The sequence below is a fragment of the Furipterus horrens genome, unplaced genomic scaffold (assembly GCF_987537825.1).
Source record: "Furipterus horrens unplaced genomic scaffold, mFurHor1.1.pri manual_scaffold_5, whole genome shotgun sequence".
Taxonomy (NCBI): domain Eukaryota; kingdom Metazoa; phylum Chordata; class Mammalia; order Chiroptera; family Furipteridae; genus Furipterus; species Furipterus horrens.
The window spans coordinates 162,348,325-162,370,836 of record NW_028327175.1 but is presented as its reverse complement, the minus strand read 5'-3'; the positions used below and the strand labels follow the sequence as shown (position 1 = coordinate 162,370,836).

The following is a 22,512-nucleotide window of genomic DNA, read 5'->3' as shown; positions in this document are numbered from 1 at the left end:
AGTTGTCCCACTTTTTTTCTTATTGCTTCCCTGCACCCTGCCCACCCATTCTCCCAGAGTCAGTCCCCACCCAGTTGTCCATGTCCAGGGGTCACTTATACATGTTCTTTGACTACACCCTTCCCCTTCTTACCCCGTTTTCTTCCTCCCACCTCCCCCCTTGTCACTGTTAGTCTATTCCTTGTTTGCATACCTCTGGTTCAACTTTGCTCATTTGTTTGTGTTGTGCATTAGTCTCCTGTAACAGGTGACAGCATAAGGTATTTTTCTTTCATTGCCTGGCTTATTTCGCTAAGCATAATTCTCTCTAGTTCCATCCATGTTGTTGCAAATTGTAGAAGTTCCTTCTTTCTTTCTGCTACATAGTACTCCATTGTGTAAATGTACCACAGTTTTTTGATCCACTCATCTACAGATGGGCACTTAGGCTGTTTCGAGCAGTTGGCTATTGTAAATAGTGCTGCTATGAACATAGGGGTGCATAGGTTCTTTTGAATTGGTGTTTCAGGATTTTTCAGCTGTGAAATCTGTTTCGTCTGATATAAGTATTGCTACCCCAGCATTTTTTGTAAAATTATTTATTTGTTTGTTTGTTTGTAGAGAGAGGGGAAGAGAGGGAGAGAAACATCACTGTGTGGTTGCCTCTCTCTCGTGCCCCCAACTGGGGACATGACATGCAACCTACTGTGTGCCTGGACTAGGAATCGAACCAGCAACACTTGGCTCGCAGGCCGACGCTCAATTCACTGAGCCACAGCAGCCAGGGCTTCCCAGCTTTTTTGTGTGTGTGTGTCCATTTGCTTGAAATACTTTTTTCCATCCCTTCACTTTCAGTTTGTATAGATCGTTTGTTCTAAGGTAGGTCTCTTGTAGACAGCATATATGTGGGTCATGCTTTCTAACCCATTCAGCTACCCTATGTCTTTTGATTAGAGCATATAATCCATTTACATTTAAGGTTATTATCGATAGGTACTTATTCATTGTCATTTTCCCCCTTTGTACTTGTGTTCCTCTCTGTCTCTCTGTGTCTTCATCTTCTTAAAGCAGACCCTTTAGCATTTCTTGCAATGCTGCTTTGGTGGAGATGTATTCTTTTAGCCTTCTTTTGTCTTGGAAACTCCTTATTTCACCTTCCTTTTTTTTTTTTTTTTTTGGCTCTTTTCAGTTTATTGCGTGAAGGAGTTACACTAGTCCAGGTTAAAAGCAGGCCCCGGATGGTTACATTATACAAGCTGTGTGGTTTTTAAACTTGTGACAAGGGACAGAATGGAAATTCTACTCATTGCAAGAAAACCCTTACTTAAGCTTCAGTGAGCCAAAAGCACTTAAAACCCATGAACCTTCAGCTGGTCGTCCTTAGCCAGTCCAATCTCTACGAGGAACTGGCATATGTTCTTGCGCTGGTCACCCTGTAGCTGAATTACTTCTCCATATTCTGGATGCTCAATTACAGTACCATTGCAGGCAAATTTCTTCTTAAACGCCTTCACTAGTTTCTTTTTATCGTAATCATCAGCGATCCCTTGGACAGTAGTAAGGGTCTTCCTGCCGTTTCTCTGTTGAATTCTTATATGGATATAATCCTCAGTGCCAGCAGGAAGCAGATCATCACCCTTACTTGCATCAGCAAAGGGGTCGAAAGAGTGGAGGTTCTGGATAGCGGACATACGATACGATTCCTTTTCCTCGGTGGAAACGGCCTGCGGAAGGCTGCGGCGGGAGAAGGTGGGCAGGGGGGATGGAGCGTCGGGAAGCAAGGGGGGCTCAAGGGGAAGGTTGCTGAGTCCTCGGCGGCGGCTCAGCGACTGGGGCCTCACCTTCCATTTTGAATGAGAGCCTTGCTGGGTAGAGTATTCTTGGTTGTAGGCCTTTGTTTTTCATTGCTTGGAATATTTTTTGCCATTCCCTTCTGGCTTGTAGTGTTTCTGCTGAGAAATCTGATGGTAGTCTTATGGAGCTCCCTTGTATGTTATTAGCTGTTTCTCTCTTGCTGCTTTTAGGATCCTCTCTTTGTCTTTGAATGTTGCCATTTTAATTATGATGTGTCTTGAATTGGGCCTGTTGGGGTTCATCTTCATTGGGACCCTCTGTGCTTCCTGGACTTGCGTGACTCTCTCTCATCATGTTAGGGAAGTTTTCTGTCATTAGTTTTTCAAATGAGTTTTCTATCCCTTGCTCCTCTTCTTCTCCTTCTGGTATTCCTCTGATATGGATAGTATTATGTTCATGTTATCCTGCAGCTCTCTTAAAACTTCTTCATTCTTTTTCAGTCTTTTTTTATTTTGTTGCACTGTCTGGGAGTTTTTTTTCTACGTTGTCCTCCAGCTCGCTGATCCAATCTTCTGCTTCCTCTAGCCTGCTTTTAATTCCTTCTACTGTGTTCTTCAATTCAGAAATTGTATTCTTCATTTCCTCCTGGCTCTTATTGATAGCTTCTATGTCCTTTTTCATGCTGGTGTAATCCTTAGTAAGTTCCTTGTAGTTTCCCTGGAGTTTTTTGTAGTTTCCCTGGAGTTCTTTGTAGTTTTCCTTGAGCTCGCTGAGCTCATTGAGCTTCCCCATAATCCATGTTTTGAATTCCATTTCTGATAGTTTGCTTCCCTCTATTTCATTTAGCACATTTGGGGGATTCTTCTTTTCCTTTCGATAGGGGGTTGTTTCTCTGTCTCACCATTTTTGTGACTCTTATTGTTTGTTGCTGCTTCTTAGATTGATCTGCACTTCCTGGATCTGCCCCTGGTGGCATCAGATCATGTACCAGTCTGGGCCTAGGCAGGCTGTTGGAGACTTCCAGGGATCTTCTGCCTTTGTCTGTCTCCTTTAGTTATTAATCTATTCAATCTGTGATCAGCTGTCAGGCTTAAGCACCGGAGGGTGGGGCAGCTTAATTCTTGTAGGCGAGGCTTTTGCTTCCCCTCAGGCTGAGGCCACTCAGAGGGGAGTGGTCTGCCTGCAGTATTGGGAATGAGTCAGCACCGGGACCTGGTCAGCTGCTCCTCCAGTTCTCCCCTCAAATCCACCGCCCCAAATTCTCTTCAGTCGTCTCTAGTCCTCTTTGCCTTACCTCTGCTTGAGCCCAGGGTAAGTGGGGGCCAAAATATTTTCGTATGTGATCCGCTTAAGAGCTCTTTTTCTCCAGATGTTTCTCTCTGACTAGCAAGAAACCCTGTGGCTTTTCACTTTTCACAGCTGGACACTATTTTACTTTCCGCTCTGTTGCTGGGAAGCCCAGCTGGGAGTTTAGACCCTGCCCTTCCCAGGGGGAACTCCCAGCTGCTGATCTGTTTCTTAGTCCCTTCAGCTGCCACCCATGAGAGCCCAGCCAGCGCTTTCATGTCTCCGCACTTCCTACCAGTCACGTTGTGATGTAGTGGCCTTTTCTGTCTCTCAGTGGTTGTAAGACTTCTCTCCAGCTGGTGTGCAATCGGTTATTCCAGATGATTTCTCCACAATTGGGTTGTAAATCCAGACTGGTCTTGGCAGCAAGTTAGTGTAGCTTCCACTTACTCCTCTGCCATTTTGGATCTTATCCTGTTCTGTTTCTTTGTCTCCTTATTTTGGCTGCCTCTTTATGTTTATTTCTGTGTATTAGGTTGTGCTGCTATGTTTCTTGGTCTTGGTGTAACAGAACCCCTGGGCTGCTCCGATTGAAACAGAACCCATGGGCTGTTTAGTTAGGGGCCCGATTGCCCACCACCAGAATTATAACTCTGAATACCAAAGTTTGGTGAAAAGAAAAAGAATTGTTTATTTACACATAGTTCTGCCTCCCCCTCCCAGACCTGGCCAGTCTTAGGAAGGTCAGAAACACCGTTTCCCCACTTCCCTAGGCACAGTTCAGCTTTACCAGTAGCTGCCAATCGCTCAGTTCTGATTGGGGAGGTCCTTTCTGTGCTGTGGTGCCCTCCAGCTCTCAATGCAGGAACGCCTGGATTCTCAGCCTCCTTGTAAACTGCCTTCTTCCTGCAAACCGCATGGATCTCCTCTCCTTCTCAAAGCAGCCTGGCAAGAGCCTCTTCTTAAAGCAGCCTGGAGATCCCTTCTCCAAGCCAGATGGAGGGAGCCCACAAGAGCCAGAGAGTGAGGGCGTTAGGGCCAGAGAGAGCCTGAGAGAGAGAGCCTCCTAGAGCCAGAGCCAGCCCAAAATGTCTCCAGCTCCTTCTCTCTTCCTCCCTGCCTCCTCTCTCCCCCTGCGTCCTCTCACGCAGTGGGTGTTGCAAACAGTTCTGACCATTCACAGAACCCTACGTAGGCTCTGTCTGCTTCTTCCGTACCAGCCCACAGTCCAAGATCCCTCCCATCTTCCTGAGTCTTGGAAGTAAAGCAGATCTTTGCAACAATGTATCCAGCCACTAGCTCCAGGCATGCAAGGGCATCCTGAAAGCTGCTTCCTGCTCCCTATCTCCCAGCCGCAAACTCTGGGGTTTGTTTTTGGACTCCCCTGTTTCTGTAACATTGGCGCAGTGGTCTTCTGTAGTAGTTGTCCTGTGAGATTCAGTGGCACATGCTCCCCAGTTATCTGTGTCAGGGGCTCCAGGTATGCTCCTCCCACTCACCGCCTTGTGTGTTGTGTGCACTGTATTGTAGTTGAGTGTTAATTGCTGTTGTCAAGTCACTGGGAGGGATTGACCCCCAGGCCATCTGGCTCTGAAAACCATCTGCAACTCCACTGGAGGAGCTGATGTGCAGGAGCCAACCACACAGAGTAGAACTCCCTTCACTGGGGCTTTGGTGCCAAATAAGTGTGCCCCTTGAATGTATCAGTTGTGGAGGTGGTTGGATTATAATTTGACATGGTCTGAAACTGTGTGCACTAGGTACACTGACTCTGGGTCCTCCAGGAGGTGCAAAGTCAGCCATTGCCTGTGCCCTGCCTGGAGCCTCCCAGCATAAGCTATAGATGATCTGCAGACGACTATTTGTGCTAGACTTGGAGTGCTCCAGAGAAGCCAAGCTGCAAACTGAGGTTGGCTGCCACTAATGCCAGGCCACTTAGCAAGAAGTATGGAGTATGTAGAGACCATATGCTTCTTTTTAGAGAGATTTTAGGAAAATCTGAAGCATGAACCAAAAGGAAAAGCCACTGAAAATGGCTTGGTTAGGCCTGTAACTTGGGTGGGGCATGGTCTCAGGAAATCACCAGGGCAGGGCAAACAGTATAGCCTGGTTGATGTAGACTTAGATATGATGCCAGCCTACTGGTTCTGTGGGGGTGAACTCAGCAAAGGAATAATGCCCTCTGCCAGCACTTCTGTCTCAGTGAAAGCTACCCATCCAGCCCTCATCCGGAAGCCAGATAATTCAGATAATTCCTCGCCATATGCCCCTGGTGTTATTTTTGTGTGTGTGCTGCTTCCCCAGTGTGGCAGCTCAGAACAAGTGAGTCTGAGTAAGTCAGAGCATGGGCCTTTTAAAAAAGAGGAATTCCTGGGACTCCCGAAGCACTCTGACTCACTCAGCCACATCTCCCATTAGTTTTCACATTCAGAATGTTTGGGGACTTCCCAGCACTGGAATCCTGGGTTTGGTTTTTAGGTATGGGGCTGGGAACCCTGGCTCCTGAGGGGGACCTCCACAGCCAAAATATCCCTCGTGATTTTTAACCGCCACACATGAGTGTAGGACCAACCTTTTCTGCATCTCTGCCCCTTCTACCAGTCTCAACATGGCTTCTTATTTATATCCTTAGTTATAGGACTTTCATTCACCTAGACTTCACGTGGTTCTCAATGATGTTTGTTCTGTAATTTAGTTGTAATTTTGATGTGGTTGTGGGAGGTCCTGCGTACTGTATTTACCTATAACATCATTTTACAGAAAACTCCAGACTTCTTTTATAATTCTAGTCCTCATGCTGCTTCCACAACATGTACTATTACTTCCTTCACAGAAATCCGAGACCCTCAAAGTCATTACTGGGGTTTGGAATAAGCTTTATTCAAATTTCTGTTAATGTCACTATTTTGACCTCATCCATGAATCATGAATGTTCTTAATGCTGTCTATAGAATTGTGAATCCTTTTCAGAAGGTTTTCGATTTACTGTGGCAGCTTTAGCCTTATGAAATATATTTCTTAAATAATAAGACTTGAAATTCAACATTACTCCTTGATCCATGGGCTGCAGAATGGATGTAGTGTTAGCAGAAATGAAAACATTAATCTTATTGTACATCTCCATCAGAACTCCTGGGTGACAAGGTGCATTGTTAATGAGCAGTAATATTTTGAAAGGAATCTTTTCCTGAGGAATAGACTCAGCAGTGGCCTGAAAATATTCAGTAAACCATGTTGTAAACAGATATGCTCTTGTTCCATTTGTAGAATACAAGCTAAGTGGATTTAGCATTTTCAAAATGGTAAGTAAGTGAGCATTGGCTTCAACTTAAAAATCACTAGCTTCATTAGTCCCTAACAAGAGACTCAGCCTGTCCTTTGCAGCTTTGAAGACATTGAATTCTCTCTAGCTATGGAAGTCCTAGATGATATTATCTTTCAATATAAGGCTATTCCTTCCACACTGAAAAAAAACTGTTGCTTAGCACAGCCACCCACCTTTATTAATTATCTTAGCTAGATCGATTGTAGGTTTTTGAATTATTAGCTATGGTAAACCACATAACTTACCTGGATCTCAGTCCTTTCATCTGTAAAATAAGGATGTTGAATTAAATAATTTCCTTGGTCTATGACCCTTTGTAGTTTACCAAAAGCGTTACACCAAGTTTAATAGTCTTAAAATAATAGATACAGAGACATAGCAGTGATATACTGTCACAGGTTTGAAAAACAAGCAAACTTGTTCAGTTTCTTGTTGGATAGATGATGCTTTTCTCTGGTAACAGAATTATCTTTCACTTGTCTCCCTTGATATTTCTTGGTTAGAAATACCTCTTCATCATTTTTCAATTCACATAAAAGCTATTTTTTAGAGGCATCCCTTTATTTTGTGTTTGGCTGGGGGCTATTGGGGAAGAAAAATGCACTGCTTTTTATTTCATTTAATCTACACCATAAATGTGCATGCTAACTGCATAACTGATGTCAGTTTGCCCATTCAATTCTCTAGATTCAGTTGGAAAGCTGATCTTAAATCTGTTTAAATTGTCTCTCATCAAAAATTAACATATTCAACAAGTTACACCATTCCTTCACTACAAAGCTAGGGATTAAATTATAAAAGAACCTGTTCTCAGTTGGCTTTTTCTCTCTACTTGGCATCTATAAAAATTACACTAGAGAAGATGAAGAGAAATATCTTTTAATGTGTACTTCGGCGAATAAGATTAGAACTACTGGAGAAATGAGATGAAAAGAGTAATATTTAAATTACAATATCAAAATGTAAGTGGAATGTTAGTAAAACTAAGAACTTCCAACTTTTAAAATCCTCTAGAGTACACAAACATAGATTCTCAAAATTAATAAATCATGAGTATATGATATGATTTTAGCCCCTCCCCCCAAGTGCAATTGAGTAAATTTTGTCCCCAGAAATATAAGAGCATTAAAGAGATAAAACCAGATCTAGGCACTTTTCTCATTCTTTTCTCCTTTACTGAATTTATTGGTTTACAAAATTATACAGGTTTCAGATGCACAATTCTACAGCACATCTGTATACTGTATTGTGTGTTCACACCCCAAGTCAAATCTCTGTCCATCATCCTATACCCTCCTCCAACTCACCACCCCCACCCCCTTGGCAATGACCACAGTGTTGTCCAGGTCTATGAGTTTTTTTGGTTTTTTACTCAACCTCCTCACTCCTGTCAACAGTTGTCAGCCTGCTCTCTATGTATGAGTCTGTTTCTATTTTTCTTGTTAGTTTATTTTTGTTTATTAGATTACACATATAAGTGAAATCATAAGGTATTTGTCTTTTTCTCTGACTGGCTTATTTCACTTAGTATAGTACTCTCAAGGCCCATCCTTTCTGTAACAAAAGGTAAGATGTCCTTTTTTATACAGCTGAGTAGTTTTTCATTGTTTAAATGTACCACAGCTTTTTCATCCAAATCTTGGCTATTATAAATAATACTGCAATGAAGGTAGGGGTGCATATATTCTTTACAATTAGTGTCTCAGGTTTCTTCAGATATATTCCCAGAAGAGGACATGCTGGGTCATATGGCAGTTCCATTTTAAATTTTTTAGGTAACGCCATACTGTTTTCCATGTCATCTGCAAATAATGACAAATTTTTTTTAACTTCACCTGAGGATATGTTTATTGAGTTTAGGGCGTGGGGGAAGAGGGAGAGAAACAGAAAGAGAAAAACATCAATGTGAGAGAGAAATATCCATCAGTTGCTTCCATACATGCCCCCACAGGGAATTGAATCTGCAACCTTTTGCTTGAAGATAGAAATTACATCCATCTGATCTAGTGTGTCATTTAAGACTGCCATCTCCTTGATGATTTTCTGTCTAGATTTGTCCATTAATGTCAATGGGTATTAAAATAACCTACTATGACTGTATTACTGTCCGTCTCTTTCTTTATGTCCATCAAGATTTGCTTTTCATATTTAGGTGCTCCCATGTTGGGTGTATACAATGGTTATATCCTTTTGTTGGATTGCTCCCCTTTTAATTTTTCATGTCCTTCTTTGTCTCTTACTATAGCCTTTGGTTTAAAGTCTGTTTTTTCAAATATAAGTATTGCTACCCCAGTGTTTTGTTTTTGTTTTTGTTTGTTTGTTTCTTTCATTTTCATTTGCATAAAATATTTTTTTCATCTTCTTAGTTATAGTCAGTGTGTTTCTTTCATTCTCAAGGGTGTTTTCTTTTAGACAACACATATACGGATCTTTTTTTTCTTATCCATTTAGCTACCTTATGTCTTTTGATTGGCGCATTTAAGCCATTCACATTTAAAGTGATTATTGATAGATACGTATTTATTGTCATTGTATTCTTTTAACTATTTTCCTTTTTTTTCCCCCTCTTCTTCTTCTTGAAGAATACTTTTTCCATTTTTTGTAAAGCTCATGTAATGAATTCCTTTAGTTTTCTTGTCTGGGAAGCTCTTTATTTCTTCTTCAATCTTAAATGATAGCCTTGTTGTGTAAAGTAGTCTTGTTTATAGGTTCTTGCTTTTTATTACTTTGAATGTTTCATGCCAATCTCTTCTGGCCTGAAATGTTTCTGTTGATAAATCAGCTGACAGTCTTATGAGATCAACCTTGTAGGTAACTATCTTTCTCTTGCTGCTTTATCTGTTTTTAACCTTTGCCATTTCAATGATGATGTGTTTTAGTGTTGGCCTCTTTGGGTCCATCTTGTTTGGAACTCTGTGCTACCTTGACTTATATGTCTTTTTAATTCATTTGGTTAGGGACGTTTTCAGTCATTATTTCTTCAAATAGGTCCTTGATCCCTTGATCTCTCTCTCTCTCTCTCTCTCTCTCTCTCTCTCTCTCTCTCTCTCTCTCTCTCTCCCTCTCTCTCTCTCTCTCTCTTTTTTTTCTTGGTACCCCTATGATGCCGATGTTGTTACACTACATGTTGTCCCAAAGACCACTTAATCTATCCTCATTTTAATAAATTATTTTCTTTTTTTACTGCTCTTATCGGGTGTTTTCTGTTACTTTGTGTTCTAAATTGCTGGCTTGATCTTCTGCTTCATACAACCTATAGTTTATTCCTTCTAGGATATTCATTTCAGGCATTGTAATTTTCATTTTTAACTGGTTATTTTTTATGGTTTCTATGTCCTTTTTCATGCTGTCGTAGTTCTCACTAAGTTCCTTGTGGTTTTTTAACCATTCTTTCAAACTTTATATCTGGTAAGTTGCTTGCCTCCATTTCATTGAGCTCTTTTTCTGGAGATTTCTTCAGTTCTTTTATTTGGGGAAAGGACCAAGCTGCTCACCAAGGCTGGCTTTTACGAGCACCAGGCCCAGGGCCAGGTCTCAAGTAACCTCAAGATCTGTATCCATCTGGCGGCTGCTGGTTAGTCTCAGTACTGAAAGAGCTTCTGGTGGTACTGAGTTGCATGAGGTCAGTTTTCAGAGAGTCACCAGGTAGGGACCACTGGCATTCACCAGATTGATACAGGTTCAAACTCAGTTCCATTGCTGGTTCTGAGGCCACCCAGCAAATGTCCCAGTGTATACCAAGTGTAGCTGCTTCCCGCTGGGTGCTCACACATTTGTGGTGGAGTGCGGTCTCATGGAGTTGTCAGGGGGAGGCCAGCAGAGTTTATCAGGCCCTACCAACCAAAATTTAACCATTTGAAGGGAGGGTACTGCATGGGTCTAGCATGCAAGGGAAAATTTCTCACTGTCATAGAGCTCTACAACTCAGTCTGTCCCAAATTAGTCAGGAAACTGATCTCAGCAGGGCTGGGTTGCTGGGAGTCTGGAGAGGGCAAGGTTCAGTCAGACCTGAGGGAAGGTGTGGGGAATGGTCCCTGACCCGGTGCCATACACCTCATTGTGCCCCTGATTCTGCCCAAACCATGGCAAGGTGGAGCCACTGGAAGTTTGGAGGGTAGGGCTGCCAGGAGCCCAGAGAGTGAGGCTGGGAGATCTCCTAAGAGGGAGAGATGACAATCAGGTACATGGGATTGTGCGGGGAATGGTTCCCACCCCAAGGCCACACAGCTTAGTCACTGACAACCCCTGAGTCTGCCAAGACCTCTACACCCTGGCCCAGACAACTGAGTCCTGAGCAGGGCACAGTTTCTCGGGGTGGGATGACAGGGAGTCCAGAAAGTGGGCCTGTTACATTCCCCCCATCTGATGCCATATGGAGGCGCATGCTCCACCTGAGGAAGATGGCATCTGTGGTACGGGAGAGGGATGCAGCACTGGAGTCCCAGTGGCTGTCCCCTCAGCTCTCTTTACAAAGCCACAATCCTCAGTCTCTCCTCACTTGACTCTAGTCTGCCCCACCTTCCCTTCATGTGATCCCAGGGTGAGTGGCAGTAAACGAGATTTTGTGCTTTGGCCCTTTAAGAGGGCACCTGTTTCTCTAACGGACTCTTATCTCTAGACAGAATCCTCATTGATTTTCACAACCAGATGTTATGTGGGTGCTTCTCTCCAGCTCTGATACTCTGAGGTGGGTAGCCTGGTGTTGAGTAGAAACCCCATACTCCTCAGGGGGAACCTTTGCAGCTGAGAGAACCGTCTGGAATCTCAGCCACTGCTCTTTTTCCCACCTCTATCCTTTTTACCAATCTCGATGTGGTTTCTTCGGTAGATCCTTGGTTATAAGACTTCTCTTCAGCTAGTCTTCAGTCGATTATTCAGGTTGATTGCTCTGTGTTTTAGTTGGAATTCCAGTTTGGTCCTTGGAGAAGGTGAGTGTAAACATCCACCTACTTTGCCATCATCTTGGGTCCTCCTCCTTACTTCTCTCATTTTTAAAAAATGAATAACGTTTTCCTAAGGAGAGAAGATGAGTTTCCTTTGTGTACAGCTGTTTGTTTAGTAGTGGAGTTGAGACTAGCTCTGGATTTTGAGTCCACTTCATCTTCTATCATGGTACTTAGTGTTGTCAGTATTGTTTTCATCTCTTTCCCCTTTTTATCTTTCACATCTCCTATGCAGTTAGATATTGATGGATGTTGAACACTGATACGTGATAGTTTTGTTTCACTTTAGATATTTTTATTTTATTTTTGGTTTCTATATTTATCATCCTATTCCAGGCACTCATCACCCAATTCTTAGGTTATTAGTTGCCTTCTGGCTGTACTCACTATGCCCTGTTGGCTCTCTCTGCATTTGGTTCTTTGTAGTTAATCCGATTCACTGCTGGTAGATAGATTGGTACTCTTTTTAAAATGTTTTCATCATTTTTTTTCCTATTCAAGCACTTTGATGGCTTCCTGTTGTATATGTGATTAAAATTCTCAGCCCAGCATTCAAAGGATCTTCTCAAGTGATCATGGCTTACCTATTTGATTATATGTGTGTTTATTCTTTACATTTGATCAGATGTTGTAAACTTACTTCCAGCCTTACACGCCCCTTGCCTGTTATAGCTTGAGAATTAGTTGTGTTATTTGTCTTTCACATAGAAAATTGCAAAGTACCCTTTTCTTTCTGTTGTCAGTGATGAATATGTTTTCTCCAGATATGTATGTTTTCGTTGTGCTCATTTTTGTTACCAACAAAAGCAATGCTGTGCATATCAATGCACTTGTGGGTTTGGAGAAGAGTCAGTAACTGGCTCAGTGATATTAGGAGGCAGCTAAGTAGTTTAACTTGACTTGAACCCAAACAAAAAAGGTACAGTTTTCTTAATATATTGAGACTGGGAAAGAAGCCAGTACTTGTATAATTTGTACTTCGATGGTTTTCATGTAAAAGTAAAATAGTTAAATATTTTGAGCACCTGGAATGTAGCAGGCCCTGTGATACACAGGAAAAAACATACTTTTGGCTTTAAAGGAAGCCGAGAGCCAAGTGGGGGAGGAAAACATATATGAACAAATATATTAATTGCCACAGGAAGATATGTACGAAGTACAAGATAATTATACTAGGAAGCAGTGAACTAAAGGTGTGGCTCACAGATACTTTGATTTGAAAGTCATGTAACCAGAAGGAAATGCCTATTTATCTTTCATTCTGCTTGGTGGAATAAAAGGATGAGGGACTCTACTCTGGCCTCAAGATCATTGTCTAAAGGAAAAAATATCATCTTCTATTAAGTGGACTAAGGTACCGGAGATGCTCCTAAGTCTTTTGGGATGCCCCTGATATTTCTATTACTTGATCAAAATTCTACACCATTCTGAGGCTCAACACTAAACAAAAGCTTTTGCTAACTAACCCAGTATTATCCTGGTCTTTCTTTATTTTTTAATTCTCTTAACATCCATATCCAATATAACTATATGTACTCAGGATGGAAATATATTATTTCAAAAATGTTTCATGTGCATCTTGTTCAATTAGAATAAAAATTTTGAGGGCCTTTTAGGTCTCATATAGGGTAAATAGTATGAACTTAATTAATTTTTGTTGAATGAGAACTTCCTAGTAATTCTCTTAGATGCTGAATTAACCAACTTTTGCTATGGCAACAAACAACCCCCAAATTTTGGGGCTTACAATAACAAACATTTCTCTCCAACACTCATTGGTTGGCTGTGCTCAGCTGGCTCACCTGGTCTTGACATTACCTGGCTCCATGCTGAGATCTGTTCATTATGGAACCCAGGTTGAAGGATCAGTGCCTACCTGGGGCATTATCTTCTCTTGGTAGAGTGCAGGAACACAAGAAGGCTAACAGCAGTAGCTCCTACAAGAACTTCATAGAACTGGCTCACATTATATTGGTCAAAGCAAAGCATTTGGCAAGGTACACACTCGAAAAGAGTAGGAAAGCATTATTTGCCTACGGGGTGGGGATGGGAGAGTGGATGTTTATTGAGCAGTATGAGCTAATACAGATGTTTCTGAATTAAAACAAAAGCATTAAAGGAACAGGTGACATTGTAAGTATGAAACAAAAAAATGTGGTGGGGAGGAGGACTTCCAAGGGCCTAGGAGTGAGAAAAAAATTTAATTAAAACTTAAATTACTTTAACAAAAGCAGTATCAGCATTACAAAGTAGGGGCAGCAAAATTCCTAGGTAAAAACTGGGCTCTGGCGTCAGTCTACCTACCTCTCTTGATTCAGATTCTGGATCTACCACTTCTGCTATACAGTCTTCAGCAAGTCACTGTATCTCAGTATCCACATCTGTAAAATCGATGTGCCACTTATCAAACTGTTGCTCTTTAGTTCTAAATCTATCTTTCATTGTCTTATTTGTGATATTAGAAATTTCTCCCTTGCCAGCTTTTAAGCTTTGTCAGTTGTGGGTCTAGAGGGAGACTGGAGAAGGAAGGGGTGTTACTTCCTGATTCCAGTGTGCTCCTTGTGGCATGTAGTGGCCAGCAGCATGTGGGACACCCAGTGGTACTCAACTTCTAGGGAGTTTTAGTGGCAACACTCCTACATGCAGTTTCTGAATCAGTTTCATACTATGGCATCTCCTCCTCATGGGCTCCTTCCCAAGTTCTGCTTGCATGAGTTCTGGTAGATGGTTTTACTGTGAGTTCTGTTGGTGTGGCACTTTAGTAAATTTCTCAGTCATCCATCCCTGTGACCTCACTAGAAGGTCTGAATCTCAGCCCTGTTGGGAGCAGCCCCTTAGTAATTTCTTTTCTTTTTCTTTTTTTAAATTAAATTTATTTATTTGTTTATTTATTTATTTTTAGAGAGAGGGGAAAGGAGAAAGAGAGGGAGAGAAACATCACTGTGTGGTTGCCTCTCACTCATGCCCCCAACTGGGGACCTGATGTGCAACCTAGTCATGTGCGCTGACTGGGAATCAAACCAGCGACACTTGGCTCGCAGGCCGACGCTCAATCCACTGAGCCACAGCAACCAGGGAGATTTATTTTCTTGTTGGTCTGCATCACCCCTCAAAGCAGTAGGTGCTCCCTATATCTGCTATCTTCTTACCCCTTAGTACTCAGTCCCCTGTTGTAATTAATAATACTTTTTTTATTTTTTCCCTGTGAAAATTACCATGTGGTTTCTTGTCTTCTAATTATTCTTTGACTGATATATCAGGTTTATAAGTAGTACTTTTTTCATACAATTGTTCTGAGGATTAAATGGGATACTTGGTATTGCAAAGTGTTTAGAATAGTGTCTGCCTCTGAATAAGTACTTATATTTGTTGGTGAAGTTGATACTCTCATCATCATCAATGTCATCATCACTGTAACATATCTTCTTTTTGTTCACAGGATGTTTCGTCTTAAATCACTTTCTGCACTGGCAGAACTAGCCCTGGGCTCTCGATGGTACCACGGAGGATCACAGCCCACCCAGATCAGGCGGCGACTAATGGTAGTGGCTTTCCTGGGCGCGTCTGCAGTAACTGCAAGTACTGGTCTTTTGTGGAAGAGGTGAGTTATCTGAGCATCCTTTTCTTACATGTACTTTGAGTCTTCTAGTTGTTTCTGTTATCTAAAAGGAATTGATTTCTGGCTTACCTTTGTACCAAAATTTTTTGCCCAAATCATTTGGCATTGATAAAATACTTATCTATGAAATAAGATGTTTCAGAGAATTCAGCTATCATTTCTAAGCAACAAATAAATAGGAAGTATTCTGCTTCAAGATCTGCCTGTCTCCTTTGCTGAACATTTTAACTAATTCACCAATTTAATGACTTTAATAAATTTATAATATATAATTAATATAATACATTTAACATGTAAAATTCAATGGTTTTAAGTATATTCCCAAAGTTGTTCAGCCATCACCACTGTCTTAATTCCTGAAAATTTTCATCACTTCATAAGAAATTAATTCCATGCTGGTTAGCAGTCACCTTCCACTTTCTCCATATTCCCTGGCCCCAGGCCACCACTCATTTACTTTCTGTCTGTAGATTTGCCTGTTCTGGACATTTCATATGAATGGAATCTTATAATATGTAGTCTTTTGTGACAGGCTTCATTCATTTTGCATAATGTTTTCAGAGTTCATCTGTGTGGTACTATGAATCACTACTTCACTTCTTTTTATGGCCAACTTATATTCTGTTGTATGGAGTGTACACCACATTTTATTTATTCATTTATCTGTTGATGGCTAGTTAGGTTACTTCTAATTTTCGTCTATTATGAGTAATGCTGCCATGAACATTTGTGTGTAGGTAACCCCCGTATGACACAGTTGTTAGGTTCCTAACAAATGCCGTGTTATGCAAATCCATGTTATACAAAACAAAGAACTAGTACAAAAATGGGGGTTAGGTTCCAAAAATTAAAAAACATACTATTATATTTTTATAATTAAGAGAAATATCTTTATTAAAGCAATTTTCATCAAAGGTATTACATATTAATATGAATTAAGTAATGGTTTTTTCATCATCATTTTACTAAGCTCCATTAACCGAATGTGTTTTCTTTTTGACAAGATATCCTCATCCTCTGAACTTTCTTCAGCATTATGCTCTACTTTTTGCAAAAAAATCTGTTATTTTCAATTGCTTGCTTTTAGCTGAGAGATCTTTATAAATTTCTATATACAGCACTAAGCCCTTTGGAAGTTCTCTTCTAAACTGTGTGCTCCTTTCAGTGCAAGGATCTTCATTTAAGAAATATGACTCTAACTGTTCGGCTAAGTCTAGGCCTTTCTTTACACTTTTTAGAGTAAACTGTTTAACTTCTTCGTTTTCATCAGTGCTATCGTCCCCTACATCATCTTGGCACATTCCAGATGTCATTTCCACCAGAACTGTTTCATCAGTTTCTTTTTCTACAAGCAACTCTTGGATGTCTTCTACAGTCATATCATGTTAGAGCGAAACCGTGTTATAGAACTACCATGTTACACAGAGGGTTTCCCCAATTCTCCAACCATGTTATATCGAAACCATGTTATAGAAGTGCTGTGTTATACGAGGGATACCTGTACAATTTTTTTGGTAGAATATGTTTTCATTTCTGAAAGATATTTACCTAGGAGTGAAATTTCTGGATCATATGGTAACTCTATGTTTAACTATTTTAGGAACTGATGGACTTTTTTCTAGTCTCACTAGTAATGTATGTGTGTGCTTATGTGTGTGTATTGGCTTAGATTTCCTCATATGTAAAGTGGGGATAATGATAGTACCTATTTCATAGGGTTCCTATGAAGATTAAATAAGTTGTTATTTGTTAAATGCTTAGAAAAGTGATTGGCACATAACTTTGTAAAATATCTTGTGTAGAAAGTATTTGGCACATAGTAAACAATCAATAAACATTAGCTATTATTATTGGGTATAATATGAGGTTGAGCAATGATGAAGAAGAAAGAGAATATCAGCAGAAGGGACTGGCTTTCCAATGACATAAAAGACCTTACACACTGTGCTAAGGCGTTGAGAGTTTAATGTCTAGGCAATGGTGAGCTTAGAGATTTTGAAGCAGAAGATTGATAATAGACAGATTTTAAGAGGCATTAATATATCAACAACAATGGGATAAGTTGTAATGGGGAAAAGCTACTGACAAACACTAATACTAATTTAAGAGGATGAGGAGGATGTATTAGGACCCTTAGAAAGGAGTTTCTGGGCTTAAAAAAAATGCCAGGTCAAATGGACAGGAAGAGACTGGCAGAGACAGAGATCGAGAAAGAGATCTAGACTGAGGAACAAAGAGAGAAGAGGATGAGAGGGAGGCAAGAAAGAAGGAAGCAGGGAATAGGGAGGGCATTTTTGTCCTTTGGCTGTAATAAATAGTAAATGCTTAGCAATTTCTTCAGGTATGCTTTCCTATAATGGAATTAAAGGGTCCCATGCAGGTGCATTTGTAAGGGGGAAGCCAAAAAAACAAAATTATCTTCTGGAAGGCAGACTCCTTGTAGTACAGGCTTCCCCCACTAGGTGAGCATTCTAGGAACCCATCTGTATCATCGTACCAGCTGGCATTGTTGTGAGAGGCTACATTCAGTTTCAGTGGATGTTTTTGAAGCCTCGAATGCATCTGCCCATTTCATGATTTACAAGCGCAGCTGCCCACACCTTGCTGGGTGTTCAGCCGTTTTTGACCAAAACCAGCATGACCCTCCCATGCCCCCACTCCCTATTCACCCTGAGTGAGCTTTTTTTGTTTCCCTGGATGAAAAAGTCCTCAAAGGAAAACATTTTCCTGACACGGAAGAGATGAAACAAAAAATGGTAGAAGCACGAAAAGGCATCAAAGTCAACGAGTTCAAAACCTGTTTTGAGCAGTGGAAAAAAGTGTATTGCATCAGATGGGAAGTACATTGAGGGTGACTGAAGTTTAAACGTAAGAATAAATACACAAATTTTTATAAATAAATTCCATTTTGTGTGTGAGTTCCCCCTCATAAAATTGCCTTTTGGCCTAGTCTAACTTCAAAGAAGACAAAAGACTGTACTTGAAGAAGTTTAGAAGTTGTTTCATGGTTTGAATGTTTAAGAAGTTATTATTCCTTTTCATTCCCAGAGTCAATTTGCTTATACTATTCGGGTTAACCACTGGTAAACAAGTTAGGTGTTTTTTGTTTTTTTTTAATTTGTATTTTGCTACTTTCTGTAATACTGCTCCCCCAAAAGGAATAAGATGGTTTGGAATGTTACATAAAAGAAACATTCATATTTTTGTTGTACAGCATTTGAAATTTTGAGCCCCCATATCTCTAAAACAAAAATTTTACATGTTGACAGCATCTCCTCTATGTTAGGATTTTGCTTTTGTCACATATTTTAATTTCATGACAGTTTCAAAGTTATAAATATACTAAGTACCAGGATTTTAGTTCTCTAAAATTGTTATTCCTTATGCCTTTCTTGTGTCATATAAGAAGTTATAATGAGATGAACTATAATTATTCTCAAGTTTTTAAACAAAAAATAAAAGTTGAACTTTCTGTGTTTATGCTGAGATCAGAATCAATAGCAACGATTCTCTAAAATGATTATAAGTTATATTGTCAGGATATAGGCATAGGGTTTGCCATTTAATTTTTAAATAGTTTTCCATTTCCTTTTTTTTTTTTGAATTGTTAAATGATCAGAAATAAAATTATTCCCTAAGAAGTGAGATTTAAAGTTCTCTTAAAAAGAAGGTACTATAAAATGAGGATAGTTTAAAGAGCCTCTGGGACAACTTCAAGTGTACCAACATTCGCATCATGGGGGTGCTGGAAGAAGAGAGAGAGCAAGAAATCAAAAACCTATTTAAAACAATAATAACAGAAAACTCCCCTAACCTGGTGAAGGAAATAGATATACAAGTCTGGGAAGTGCAGACTCCCAAACAAGATGGATCCAAAGAAGCCCACACCAAGACACATCATAATTAAAATGCCAAAGGTTAAAGATAAAATTGTAAAAGCAGCAAGAGAAAAGCAGAGTTACTTACAAGGGAGCACCTATAAGACTATCAGCTGAATTCTCAACAGAAACATTTCAAGCCAGCAGAGATGGGCACAAAATACTCAATGTGATGAAAAGTAAGGACCTACAGCCAAGATTACTCTACTTAGCAAAGCTATTATTTAGAATTGAAGGACAAATAAAGAGCTTCCCAGACAAGAAAAAGCTAAAGGAATTCATCACCACCAAACCAATAATACAAGAAATGTTAAAGACATGTTTTAGAAGGTGAAAAAAAGATGAAAAATATGAATAATAAAAAAATCAATGAATACATATCTATCAACAATTACTTTAAATGAAAATGGATTAAATGCTCCAATTAAAACACATACGGTGGCGCAATACATAAGAAATTAAGACCATTATATATGCTATCTACAAGTGACTCACTTCAGATCAAAAGACACACACAAACTGAAAGTAAAAGGATGGAAAAAGATATTTCATAAAAATAGAAATGAAATCAAGAAAGCTGGGGTAGCAATACTTATACCAGACGAAATAAACTTTAAAACAAAGGTTACAATAAGAGGCAAAGAAAGGCCCAACAATTCCACTTCTGGGTATTTATCTGAAGAAACCCCAAACACCAAATTTGAAAAGACATATGCATTTGTCTGTCCTTTGCAACATTATTTACAATAGCCAAGACATGGAAACAACTTAGGTGTCCATCAACAAATGAATAAAGAAGAAGTGGTGCATATATACAATAGAATATGATTCAGCCATAAAAGAGAATGAAAATATTGCCATCTGCAACAACAACATGGATGGGTGTAGTAGAGGATATTATGCTGAGTGAAGTGGGTCAGACAGAGAAAGACAAATGCCAGATGATTTCAATTATATGTGGAATCTAAAAAACAAACAAACAGGAAGAAGAGAAACAGACTCATAGATACAGAGAATATTTTGATGGTTGCCTGATGGGAGGGGGCTTGGTAGTATGGGTGAAAAAGGTTAAGCGATTAAGTACAAATTGGTAGTAACAGAATAGTCATGGGGATGTAAAGTTCAGCACAGGGAATATAGTCAGTAATACTGTAATAACTATGTTTGGTGTCTGATGGGTATTATATTATTTGTGTTGTCACTTTCTAAATTATATAAATGTCTAATCACCGGGTTGTACACCTGAACGTAATATAATATTGTATGTCAGCTGTAATTGAAAAATGAAAAATGATTTCTTTAAAAATGAAAGAAATGTGCATGGGAGCATAGACCTTAAAAGGAATGAGACTGTACCGGCCAGCTGGTTCAGCTGGTTGGTGTGTCATTCTGTACACCAAAAGGTTGTGGATTCAATCCCTGGTCAGGGCATATTCTCAGGTTGGAGTTCCATCCCCAACCAGGCGTGTATGGGTGGCAGCCTATTGATGTTTCTCTCTCTCTCTCTCTCTCTCTCTCTCTCTCTCTCTCTCTCTCTCTCTCTCTCTCTCACCCATCTCTCCCTCTCTCCCTTTCCCCTCACCCTCCCTTCTTCTCTCCCTCCCTCCCTCTTTCTCTAAAATTCAATAAGCAAATCCTCAAGTGAGTATTTTAAAAAAAGAATGAGACTCGAGGCCAGAAAATAATTTTAATACCTAAAAGAAAGGACCAATTTGCTTTGTCATTTTTCTTGCTTTTGCTCTATAGACTAATCCTTTCTATGACTTTGAAAAGGTGGGAGGACCTGGCAATGTTTCTAGAGTGGCTGTCCATAAAGGAAAGAGACCCTCATATTAATAGCTTGCTCCCAGATTTGGAGGAATGTTAGTGTCCTTTAGATCTGGGAGTAGATGTGAAACAATAAAATAATTTATGTGTGGTTTTTAAAAGAAGGTACTATATAGTTGTTAATTTAAAAAACTTAAAACTTTAAAATTTATAAATTTGAATTACAGAAGGGCAATATGTGTGATCTAAAAAAAGTCTAATACATAAAGAAGGTGAAAGGGTTAGCCAATGAACATATATGCATAACCCACAGACACAGACAACAGTGTGTTGATGGCCAGAGAGAAGGGAAACGGGCTGGATGGAGGCAGGCAAAGACGGGGAAAATGGAGACATTTGCACAACTGTCAACAATAAAAATAAAGTAAAAAGAAAAAGAAAATATCATTATGTGTATATAGTAAATGGATACTACACTTATTATTAAACTGGAACTATCTGAAAATGGTCAAGAACTTTAACATTTTAAACTTTAAAAAATTTAATATCTAAATTATATCTAGACATGTGGTTTAAATCAAATTGCTGCAATGAGCAACTTTATGAGAAAAAATATTTTTCATCCTCAATTCCTTTGTCTTTACAAAAAATAAATACCATATATTTAGTGTGTGTCGTGATAGTTTTGAAATACATAGGTGAATGACAAACAATTTGAAATATTTGCTGGCAAACAAAAATGAATGTGTACTGGGATATACAATTAGGTATATGTAAAGACCAGGTATACTACCTAAATTCACTAAATGAATTAAATATATTCCTTAGAAATCATATTAGAGTACTGTTAGAACAGGAACATTTTTCACATTTTTACTTTCTCAGCCTCAAAAAAGACAATGAGATATAATAATAAGGATTCAGGGTTTGGAGTCTGAACACGTGGGGTCAAAACTGGCCATATCATCTACCTAATATCATTCTTGTTTGGCGTGAAGTCCTTCATTTACTAGGAGCTTGTTTGATCCTGTCAGCCGTTGTCTAGAAATGTTTTTATTTTGCCTTCATTTTTGAAGGATATTTTCACTAATACAGAATTCTAGGTTGGCTTTTTTTCCCCTAGCACTTTAAGGATGTCATTCAATTGCTTTTAGCTTTTATTTTTGGTTTTACTTTTTTCAATTTAGTGTCCTTATTATAACCAAGTTCCTTTTTTATTGTGATAAAATATACCATTTTAGCTATTTTTAAGTTCTGTGACATTAAGTACATTCACATTAGTGTGCCACCATTACCACCATCTGTCTCCAGAACTTTGTCATCATCTGAAATTGAAACCATGTACCCAATAAACAATAATTTTACAGTTTCCTTCCCCCCAACCCCCATCCCCTGGTATTCTACTTCTCTCCCATTCCTGGTATTTTAATCAATGAATTTGACTATTCCAGTACCTGTGTAATTGGGATAGTACAACGTTTATCTTTTTGTTTCCGGCTTATTTCACTTAGCATAATAATTTCATAGTTCATCCATAGCATGTGACACATAGCATGTGTCAGAATTTCCTTCCTTTTAAAGGCTGGATAATTTTCTGTTGTACATATATCATTTTGTTTATGCATTCATTTGCCCATAGATAGTTGGGTTGTTTTCACCTTTTGGCTTTGGCGAATAATGCTGTTACGAACATTTGTGCACCAATATCTCTCCAAGTCCCTGCTTTCACTTCCTGTGAGTATCTAACCAGAAGTAGAATTGCTGGATCATGTCTTCAGTTTTATTAAATAAAAAATCAGTGATAATTCTTATCTTTATTTTTATGTATGAACTCTTTCCTTGGCTTACTTTTATGTTATTTCTTTATCACTTATTTTCAACCACTTGATTATGATGTGTTTTGGTGCCGTTTACTTTGTG

General features: G+C 39.4%; 2 protein-coding genes across 4 annotated transcripts in view; one reads left to right on the top strand and one right to left on the bottom strand.

Moving 5' to 3' along the window:
• Nucleotides 1-22,512, top strand: part of MICU1 (mitochondrial calcium uptake 1) — a 237,564-nt gene that overhangs the window by 39,067 nt on the left and 175,985 nt on the right. For all 3 annotated transcript variants that reach the window (XM_090278189.1, XM_090278188.1, XM_090278186.1), the window contains exon 2: nt 14,768-14,929. In XM_090278189.1, coding sequence (XP_090134315.1) covers nt 14,769-14,929 — 161 coding nt within the window. In that variant the 5' untranslated portion in view covers nt 14,768. The remainder of the gene's footprint in view (nt 1-14,767; nt 14,930-22,512) is intronic.
• On the bottom strand, nt 1,151-1,801 carry LOC150010265 (eukaryotic translation initiation factor 1). The gene has a single exon (XM_090279466.1). The coding sequence runs from the start codon at nt 1,668-1,670 to the stop codon at nt 1,329-1,331; it is 342 nt and encodes a 113-aa protein (XP_090135592.1). The 5' UTR covers nt 1,671-1,801; the 3' UTR covers nt 1,151-1,328.